An 11688-nucleotide genomic window follows, 5' to 3' on the forward strand; every position below is an offset into this window, starting at 1 on the left:
TAAGGTTACCCATGTTAGGATGCATAATTTGTTTCTGTTTTGGAAGAACGCAATGTACAGCTCTTTTCACAGGCAACATGTTCATCAAGTACAACAACAACCCTGTATCAACTGGAAGATAATGATGGAAAGAAGTGAAAGGAGACAAATTACAAAGTAAACAAAATATCAGAGAAGTACACGTCTACATACCTGACCATACAGCCTTAAATCTAAATCCATTCCCCGCATTGATATCATCTGTGGTAAACACAACCTGGTAGTAGACAGCTGACTGCACAATGTAGCCCTGTCTGTCTCCACTTAGATGGACAAGGAGGTTGTTGGAGGCATCATAAACCTGCAGTTTACAAATGGAGTAACTACATTTCAATCTACATCATGAAGGTCTTGGAAATATGCTGGAATATAGGGAAAGTTGACTATTTGAAAGTCATTCCTCTTGTCATCATGTTAGAAATATTCCCCTATCAGGACAATTAAGTATTTGAATGAGATAAAGATGTACCTTAGCATGTTGTTTTTATTTTGAACATTTTCTTTTTGTAACAGCACAGGACATGCATGGTATCAGTATGGACATTCTTGCACATATAAAACTTGTCATGAATATACATTATTGAATATACAATCACTTTGACACATTTCATCAGAACATACTGAACATAAAAAATGGTGTAAACTGTTGTACAGGAAACCATCAATAAATGCCATTACTTTATAATTAACTATTTGATCTACTTACTAAAACATTATACAGTGGGATATAACAAACTACAAGGGACCGGAGAAATCAGTTTGTTATACATTCTCCTCTATATACATATTCACTCGGAAATGTCTGCCATCTTAGCTAAAACAAAACACAATACACGTATTTGCAGCATTGATTTTTATTATAAGTAACTTCATGGCATTCAATTAATAACATTTCATAACATTCATATAATAACATTCAATTCCTTATATTTGGAGAACATTGTTGATCAAATACGTATTTAGCTTTCACGATTTACATACAGGAAGATGTGAAGTCGGTGATTTTGTTCTAGCCTTGTTTTCATAATTAGAGCTTTCCTCTTACTGCTGCCTGCCATGTGCAAATGAACTAACATTTGACACAATCTCGTTAAATATATATGTCCAATGTTTGTTTTACAGACTAAAAAAGTCCAATTGAAGGTAAGATTAACATAATGCAAGTTTAACAAGGTTGATTCGCCGCTGATTGCATGCAGCCAATTGTCAGTGACACTTTAGACTGAGTGAGATTTCTCAGTTCACTCTACCTGTCTACCTACAATTGTTCGGGACTGAAAATACCTATACCTTCCAGACTGAATAGCATGCAGTGGCATCATTATTTATGTGACTATCAGGACAAGATTATTTGTGATTATTTAGAGTTTGGTTGGCCTGTGAATACAGGTGAAAGCATGCCTTGTTCAACTTTACAGAATCACTCATCAGCTTTATTGTTTTCTCAAGACACATCACACTATACTGAGAAGGAAGTGATGTCTGGATCCATTGTTGGACCTTTTGTGTTTGTTTCAGTCAATGATGGCATTCCTTAGGACATTTATTTGAAGGAGAAATATCATTTACAGTGCCATACATTTACTTACAGAAGGAGTTGCTTACAGTGGTAAATTACACTTATGATTTTGGTGGTGTTAAGAACTGTCAGGCTTGGGAAGTTGTTTACAGTGGTGTAGTGGTGCTTGGGAAGAGTGTGATATCTTGAGACCGTGAACTGTGCATTGTAGAATCTGAGACCAAAGCAGTGATATTGATATTTCTTGGTGTAGTAGTAGACAGTGTGAAATGCACTAAGGCAGTTACATCATCTGAATGCTTGGTGAGGTTGACATTCAGTCACTGATTGGCCAAATGGGAAGCTGAACTTTATCGCAAATGTGTGAAACTGGGTAGACTTTTTATGTCTAGGCTCTTGTGTGTACTCTAAAATAACTAAAATGGAACAATCATAAAGCACACCTCAATGATGAATTTAGACAGGATATCCTATGGTGGAAGAATATTTTATCTAGTTTTAATTGGGTGACCATTATCAAGCCTGGTGACTTTGCACAAGTTGAATTTTACACCAATGCCACTTTATCGAGTGCTGGTGTTATGTATGGACATAAGTGTTTTAGCGTTTCCATTCCATATTGGTTTCAAACTGAAAAATGGCATATTGCTGGAGTTTATGGCCATTGTGTTGGCTTCAAAGACATGGGGCAAGTCATGGAAGGGTTTGAACTCTTAAGTGAGATCTGAAAATTCAGCATGTGTATTTGTCATCAATACAGGCGGGACTCAGGATAAGTGGATGCAGAAGAAATGTGCAGGGGAACTGTTGTTCCTTGCAAGTGTACATGATTTTGACATACATGTGATTCATTGTCCTTGATGATTAGATTCAGTAGCTGATGCATTAAGTTGCATGGTTACTGATCCTATGTTTGCATGTAAATTTGCTGATATGTATGTTAACAAGTCATTATTTATGATAGAGGTACCTGATAATTGTTTCACATTTGTTTGTGACTGTAGTATAATTTGTTTCAGAATGGCAGCATCAGTTACATCAGCTTCAGAAGGATGTCACAGTGACTCAGATGAGGGCATATTTGGTTCTGCAATTCATGCTCAGGACTGTAACATCGTTTAGATACTTAAGTAACATTGTGTCTAGTGAAAGGCTGTTACATGCATGGACTGGTTTCACATTTACATGTGATGCTTCAATGGTTTTCATAACACAACTAAGAACTTTGAGAAAGAAAATAGGACAGTTTGTTTGTCAAAATTAATCTATCACACTATAGTTGTTATATGCTATTTTCTCAATGTTGGAGTGAGTGAGTGAGTGAGTTGGGTTTAATGCAACTTTTAACAGTATTCCGGTTATATCGCGGCATGTCAGCTGAATGTGGGAGGAAAGCAAGAAGTGATGCAGGTCTCAGACGTTTACCCACGAGCACGGGTATGGTGCTGACAAACCTAGAAACATAATCGGGGCGAACCATGATTCGAACCCACAATCATAGGTTTCTGCCAGGCCCAAGGGACGCAACTCTGCACAGCGAATCACAGCGCCTTAAACGACAAGACTATTGTGCCCACTCACCAAAGACAGATCCTTGAACCAAGCTAAAGGTAATGTCACTGTGGTGGTAGGCGTATGGACTAGTTTGGAGAAATCCTCATCAAACACTTGTGACTTCTGGGAGAGGGCAGTCATGCATCTGATATAAACGCTGTTTTTATGAAGAAAAAAAGAAGACGATCATCATGTTTCAATTTTTGAAAACTGTCGGAGGCATGGGTGAGTACTTGACGGGAGCAACAAAGCCACTGAAGCATATAGTGAACATGGGATGAAGGAGCCTGGGCATGGCAACCCATGTATTCCAGCATTCAGTCTTCTCGGTCTCAGGTTTCAAATCTGGCATTAGATGGTACAATTCTTCTCAAAGCTCTGCAAAGGAATAACCTGGTTCATAATCCCTTTGAGGAGAGTAATCAGAGGCCATATAAGAATCCTCCATAATATCCGATCCAGAATTCGAAGGGAAATTTAAGTCCCTGACAAGTCCTCATGCGGTTCATAATCTGAAGGTGACCAGGAAACCGGTAGAATATTAGCACGGGTAAGGTGACTCCAATCACAGGTGCTGCAGCAAACGTTACCTGGACGGGTAGGCTGACTGTCTGAGAAACCGTTTGAAGTGCCAGCTTCCACGCAGAACAAGTGTCCTTAACAGCGGGATCCATGTGGTAGCCGAGATGCTCCAGTTACAGCAGAAAGATTGTCAGGGCAACGATCCTGGATTCCCGGTGGAGATTGTGGTGGTTGAGAATGTCGGCTGGATAAATCTTTGATACTACCACCCTGATGACTGACGGTAGCAGATTTGCTGTGTACATTGTCTAGTGTCTATGCTGCTTTCTTGCTGATTCTGTAGGTACTGACTCATGTGACTGTTCCCCCCTCTGGCCCCTTGTTTCAGCAATTCCATCTCTACTGATAATGCAGTCAAGCAAAATTCAAATAAGGTCTTCATTGCTGACTTTTGTTAGGAGAATAGTTGTTGTTCCCACATAGTGATGGAGAAGCAGGTGGCAGCCCACAGGCTGGGTGTGTTTTGTTGGAGTCGAGGGGGTGGAGGAGGCTTGGCGGATGGTAAAGAAGACATGGTAGATAAGAACGCTGGCACATCAACTGTCGTCTTGGCAGCTTCCTTACGTTTGGCTTTCTTGACTGACACAGTTAACTTGAGAAAAGTCAACTGTGAAAGGGAAGAGCACTGCGCACATCTATTATTGTCCATACATCATACTTCACGGCACTACGATAAACTGTCCACACTTCATGCATATCGACGGGGATAACAACGACGCCATCGCAGTTCCACAACATGCAACTCCAACTAATACTTACAGGGGTAACAAAACAACTATTTTAATGAAGAAGAAAACTTCCTAAAACAGCTGAATTATGAAGTAATTACAACTTGAAAATACTAAAAAAAATAACTAGTACTACAGTGTGAACACTAGTAAAGTGCGAGAGAAACGAAGCTCAACACACAGGAAAGAAGTTAGGTTTTTCCAGCCTTGTTCATGCAAGTGCTGTGTGAAGCTATGTGCTAATACGGGAAAAAACTACTCTTGTATAGTTAACAGTGAAGAACACTTCTGTTGAAAATCTGACAATTTAGTTATAGTGTGATTACAGACAAATACAGGATTATGGCAATGGTGTTAGAGAGGTATGGTACTCGCAAGAAGTATTTATATTTCACTGTTGGTACATTCATGTGAGTGCTATGGAATCAAACCTTTTGCAATATAGCACATCCCTCAGGTACAAGAGGTAACATTCTATATATCCATTCACCAACATTGAAAAAAACATTATGCTATTTGATTGTCAAATAATAAGCCTTTCAAACTTCTTACTGATGATCGATTGCATAATAGGCTCATTCATATCAGTATTGTATCATTCATATCAGTATTGTGTCAGTATCATATCCAATTTGCTGTCTGTAAAAGTATTTTCTCAGAGATTCATTAATCTGGTACATTTATTTGCATGCTTCATTCCCTATTGGTTCTAATTGCTTTAAAAATACAGCCTAGTATTTATTTAACAAAATAACTTTACATACCTTAACAAAATCCCACCCTTCCTCTGTATTGAAATCTTCAAATACAAGAGTGACCAATGTCTCTCCTGCATCAATGATGTAGGTACAGTGCAGGTTGTTGCCATAATTGCCAGGGTAGTTAGGTGAGGAGATGGAGCCAGATGAGCCTGTGTAGCGCCCACCGCATCCTGAAATAGATACAATGTGTGTACATGGCGTGTGTACATGGCTTGTTTATAATGTTTCTTCTTATCTTATTTCTTAGAGAAATCTGTGACCTGAAAAACAAATGACTGTAGTGTGTGAATGAGTATAAATTAAAATGTTGGTCCAAAACATAAGATAATCACTTTTACATGTGGAAAGATATTTCTCTACCGATTCCAGCATAATTAAGAGTATAGCAAAGAGTAAAGTATACGAGGTTGCTGAAAGATATAAAACTTTATCATATAATGGGTAGGTTTCTCGGCAGGATAAAGCCAACGGATAAAAACGATATCCGTTGGGGTCATATGCGGATAGAGATGCAAATATCAAAGGTCAAGTAGGGACTACTTTCACTGTTTATAAACAAACATGGCGTCACCCTCGTCATTCAGCGATCGAGTCAGAATTAACCATCGGGAATCTGGATAAACTACAGGGATAAATGCTATCATCATCAAAAGAACAATCTAATATACTGAAAATCATAGTCTAAATGTGACGTAGCTAAGGCATTTTATAAGTTTTGGCAACTTTGGCGATATAAATTTTGAAACAATTTTACGAGGGTCCGAGGTCTAGCCAAGCAGGATCAGTAGCCATATGTGTGCTTGTAGACCTCTGCGGCTTGAAACCTTCTAAAAAATTTAAATAGTTGGATTTGGCCGAAATATGTTTGAATTGTTACCTTGTTTCATTTTTCGCTGTGTGTACATCTCACTACACTTCTTAACGTTATGACAGGACAGACCAACTGTCAACAACGTCTGACCGTGGTCGTGACGGCTCATATGTGTTGCTTCGACACTGTATAAGAAATAGATTTCAGTTGGAACTATATTGGCTACTGTCACTGTCCGACTGACACATCACTTACCCTGTGACGTTATAAATATTAATGTGCGCATTTCAGGAAAACTCGCAATGTTTCGGTAATGTTTGTGAGAGAGGGAAAGCGATTTTGAAGCACAGAATTAAAGAATGACATTATATGATATAGAGGTTATCACGCTTGTGTGTTTGGGGATGGTAAATATCCTATATTAGGACTAAACACTGTGTATTTAGCTCCCCAAGGCTCGCTAAATACAACGTTTATTCCTAATGCAGGATATTTACCATCCCCAAACACACTCGCATGATAACCTCTATGTCTTTTCTTTCAAAGCTCCTGGAAAAAGCTGTCAACAAGCGGCTAAAGACACATCTTGATTCAAACAACTGTACGTATGAGTTTCAATCGGCATACAGAGAAGGTTCACATCCTGAACTACCTCCAAAGTTCTGTAGACAAAGGTTCTTACGCAGTTTTCAAACTTTTGGACTTATCTGCAGCTTTCGATACTGTGGACCACGGTATTCTTCTCAGACGACTAGAGACTGATTTTGGAATAGGCTGTACTGCACTTTCATGGATAAAGTCCTATTTAACCAGAAGAAGTGCTCATAAGACATTCAGAATCAGGAAGTCAAGAGATTGAATACAGTGTGCCACAGGGTTCAGTCCTTGGGCCCATCCTGTTCATACTATACACCTCACAACTTGGACGTCTCATTCAGAAAAATTTAATTGTCAATGAGTTATATGTTGATGACACCCAACTTGCGGATCAAGCTATAACTGATGTGAACAACAGACTTTCACTTGCCAAAATAGAGTCATGTGTTGATGAAGTTAGCCTTAGGATGTTGTCAAACAAGCCAATGTTGAATGCTGGCAAAACTTATGCAATAGTTGTTGGAACCAACATGATGTTAAACAAGCTGGATAACATCAATTTAACCATCTTCCAAGAAAATATAACTCCATTAGACAAGGTTATAAACCTTGGTGTCATTATGGATTCCAATCTATCCATGGAGGCACAGGTCATTGACCTGTGTAGAAAGTCAACACTTGACACTTGATATCTCACGATGCTGCAGCAACACTTGTCAGGACACTGATCTTTTCAAGGCTTGACTAAAGTAATCTGCTGAGTGGTATTACAAAGAACAGTCTCTCTCAACTTCAACGCATTCAGAATACGGCAGCCCATAAAGTCAGTTGCAGTCCTATGAGCTGCCACATCACACCTGTCCTGCAGGCTCTGCACTGGTTGGCCGTTCCAGCACAGAGAGAGTTTAACCCTTTCGCCCATGTCCATGTCCCAGTACCCGGCTGCCCGATAAATCGGGCGGCTACTGTCCAAGTCCCACACACGGTTGCCCGATAAATTGGGCGGCACGACCGTGTTTACAAAATCGCTCTTTCTACTTCCTTTATCGTGTGTAATCTCGTTCTAAAAATAGAAACGAGATCTACACGTAATGACACGTCATTCCATGGAATTTCCCCGTGTTTTTGGCGCGAAAATCGCGGATATGTCACCTGTTTTCGCGACAGGTATTTTTCTCGCTTGAATCGTAAATCTAGCATAATGGCGGCCAACTACGATTCGGATAGCCATCAGATGACTAACAACGACTTTATCCGGAATAATAATGTGTTTGATTTGATTAATTATGTGAAGGGGAGAGGGAACTTCGCGAATATTTTGGTGAAGATTTTGACGGTTTTGACGAGGTGTCCCCCCCTGCGTTAACAAGTTTATCTGTGTTAACAAGTTTACCTAAGAGGCTGTAAGTGTATCATAAGTAATATGTGACATCAGTATAGAAAACAAAGTCAGTACCAAGAGTTGTAAACTTGTTTATTTGTTTACAGATGTGCATGAAGAGAATTTTCCTGTAACACCTGCGATTACCTGTGCCGTCCAAGATGACAAGACCACTGTGTTATGTTTACCTTGTATCTGTGATTTATTTTTGTGATTTTTAATACAATTTGAACCAAAATTCATTGTCTGTTTTCATTTTTTCAGTGTTTTCAAGTTTTATTTCACTTGTAAACACCTGTAATTAGAAAATAACAAAGGTTAGAGACAATAACAACAAAGAATATTACAGTATACTTAATCCTCTTTACAATGGTATATGAAAAAAGTATATTAAAAGCAAGTTTCTGGTAGAAAAAGTGCATCAAAAATGATAGTGTGACTTTCCAATAATACTGCCAGGGAGGCCAGTGTGCAGGCCTTGTCAGTGTCAGGGACTGCAGGGTTTCAAGGGACATAACTCTGGGGCAGCCAGGGATGAAAGAGTTATGGTTCTTGTCATTACCTACCAGTATATCTCCGGCACAGCACCAAGGTACCTATGTGACCTCATTCAAGTGTACCAGCCTACCAGATCACTGTGATCACAATCCGAGCTTTTGTGTAGTGTTCCAAGATGGAGATTGAAGGGACATGGCTTCAGATCATGCTGTGGAATACACTCCGAGAAACCCTAAAAATTGCTGAGACCCTATATGTCTTTAAGGCAAAAACATTTCTCTTTGACAAGTATTACCCTTGTACTATGTAAGCGCCATGAGCACACAAGCTGGTATGGAGTTTGGTGCCATACAAATGGACTCATTATTATTATTATTATTATTAACTGAAGCTGAAAGCTTTTGTCCTTGTATCAACAAATACTTAAGTGTATTGAGGATGATTTATATGTCCTGCTTATGTGTGACAGATAAACTGCTCTCAGCAATTCCTACTTGGACATCTTAAATCAAATTCTGTTCAATGAAGTAAGGATATATTGATGAACAACTTCTTTATTACAATAGGAGCTACATTCAGGTGTAGGCTCTAAACACCATCATCAAGTAAGTGATGTGACACATCACAGCACATCCAGGGTTCGAATTAGCTGCCTGATGGCTATCCAGTGGCTAGTAACCATTCTGTAGGGATAGGTGAAATTAATTCCTATCTGCCGGACTCTGTAGTAGAAAATTTCATTACCTCACTGAGAATTTTGAATCAGACATTGATATGTGACTCACTTACCTAAGAGCAAGAGCTATGCCTGTGATTAAACAGCTTTGAGAAAAATAATTATCTACTCTGCAGGTAGTTATAAATGCCGACCTACAACTTTCAATACATGCAAGTTTCATTTCGGAGCCACCAGTCCACTGACACTGAGCAAATCACCAACTGATACGCTCCGGTTGTAATAAAGAGGCTGTTCATCCATATATCTTATCCTTACTTAGTTCTTACTAAGTCTTTGAATGGCATATAGAAGTGATACACATAAGTATCATGATAAATACTTATCATCAGGTTAAATGCACATATAAAATATCAGTAGTTTCAGTTATACCTTTTTAGATAGATGCTAGCCTAAGGTAACGGGAGCGCATCTCCTAAACATACTATTCAATAAGACAAGGGTTATGTCTACATAGTTTAATAGATTTGAAGCTTTTAGATAAATGCTAGCCTAAGGTATCAAGATCCCATCTCCAAGACAAAAGATATGTCTACATAGTCTTATAGATTACCTTGAACTATTTTATTTCAGTAAATCTGTCATCACCTATATTAGAATAACATTCAGCAATTACTTCAATTTAGACTCATTAAGGATTAGCCCACATACAAGCTCGTCTATAGTGACACCATAATCTCTTTCAAAGCACCCAGTAAATACATCAACAAGATTAGTGCCAGTCCAACAGGATTAACAGGATTAGCCATTCATTAACCATAAGGCACAGCCCATCGTGTATCAACCAATCATATTCCATTTTATTGTTCTATTTTTTGTTAAATACAAACAGAAGCCAAATGTTAAGCAGAAGGGGTTTGACGCTCATACTAAGCAGATCTCTCACTCACAGCCCAGAGGGTTGTACAGACTCACTGTGGCACCCTCAGCTATTTTCTAAGTAATTGTAAATTGTTCATTGTTAATTGTTCTTGTAAATAAAGTTGTGATTAGTCTCCTGTGACTCGACTCTTTGCTGACTAATTCCCCCAAGAAAACGAGCATGCCATTTGGTAGGTTTTGTTCATCCAAATAATTCCATAATATAAGGAAGAGAATTTATGGATGTCAACTTCTTTATTGTGACAAAGTGTGATGTAGATATCTATATCTATATCTATATCTATATATATATGGTTGCACCATATACTTTGTTTGTTGTTTAACGCCACACTCAGCAATATTCCAGCTAAATGACGGCATTCTGTAAATAACCAGACAATCCAGTGACTGATAGCATGAGCATCGATCAGGGGTCCAGAAAATTAAAATCCCAATCGGACATTTGCATTTAGTCCACGTCCCCTTCAAATAGCATATTTTAGTACGACTTTTCACACACATTACTAGTTGTTACGTAAGTGTTCCCTCATTATTGTGAGCTTCCGTTATAGCGCACAGTAAAGCACGGCTCCCAAAATTTACTAACATTTTTAAGAAAATCAAGTTTTCCAATGAAACAATGTTTTCCCCCATCTCAGAAAATGTTATCTGCTGATCACCGCGATCACGTAACACCGGAAATACCTGTCAACAAATCCGAACTGAAGTATGCAAGTTAATCCTATTATTATAATATCTGGTAATAAAAAAATTGGTCATTGTTTATCTGGACTACTGTTTGCAATTTATTTCAGTAATTATATTCAAAATTTCATTCAATAATTATGATAATGTTTACAATAATTTCGGCGAAATCGGATGCGAAGTGATCGGTGGATCGCACAACTCACCGTTATTTACAGCAACCAGTCAGATTACTGCTATTGACGCCTTGAAACGAACTTCAGTTGCAAGAGAATGGATACACATATAATAAATGCCGTACCATGACTCACTAAAAGTCTTATTTGAGGCAGTCTGACTAATAAATGTCAACATAACATTTTCGTAATCAAAATATAGGAAGTCCCTATAAAGACTGGTCAAAATCGTTCTATACGTCAAAACATATCCTGCATACCATCTGTACCAAAGTGCTACGCTTATAGTTCTTATAATTTTAACTAAATATGGTGTAGGCTGCAACTAAAATAACACGATATTGGAATATATTATTCCTGATGAAATGATAATTTCAGATACAATTTCTTTCGACCATTGCATCAAAATTCTTTGAAGTTGTATCATTGAGTACTTTTTGACTGAATCATCGGTAGATAGGGAGGAAACGTGTGCACAGCTGATTGCTATTTCCAGCTTAGTTTACGAGAAAATACACACGGTCATCTTAATCTCTTAATCTGGGAGAGCAGGAAATACAATTTAAATGGTAAATCATCATGTCTAGTGATTTTTTATATCAAATTTCATCTTTTTAATTGACCAAGTTTGTTATACCTGTTTATTCGCCTGAATTCGCTAAAGGGATACGATGTGTTTTTTAGTGCATATTAATACTCGATAAATCGTTTTTTACACTATGAATGATAAACAACTTCTA

At 38.2% G+C, this 11688-nt stretch overlaps 1 protein-coding gene across 1 annotated transcript in view; it reads right to left on the reverse strand.

Moving 5' to 3' along the window:
• LOC139457382 (scavenger receptor cysteine-rich domain-containing protein DMBT1-like) overlaps window positions 1–3253 on the reverse strand; it is a 148941-nt gene extending 145688 nt beyond the window's left edge. The window contains exons 1-2 of the mRNA XM_071238787.1: window positions 3140–3253; window positions 193–340 (exon numbers count right to left, since the gene is read on the reverse strand). Coding sequence (XP_071094888.1) covers window positions 193–340; window positions 3140–3253 — 262 coding nt within the window. The remainder of the gene's footprint in view (window positions 1–192; window positions 341–3139) is intronic.
• Window positions 3254–11688: the final 8435 nt, after the last annotated feature.

Source organism: Haliotis cracherodii, unplaced genomic scaffold (assembly GCF_022045235.1).
Source record: "Haliotis cracherodii isolate W230 unplaced genomic scaffold, xgHalCrac1.p SCAF_12, whole genome shotgun sequence".
Lineage (NCBI taxonomy): Eukaryota > Metazoa > Mollusca > Gastropoda > Lepetellida > Haliotidae > Haliotis > Haliotis cracherodii.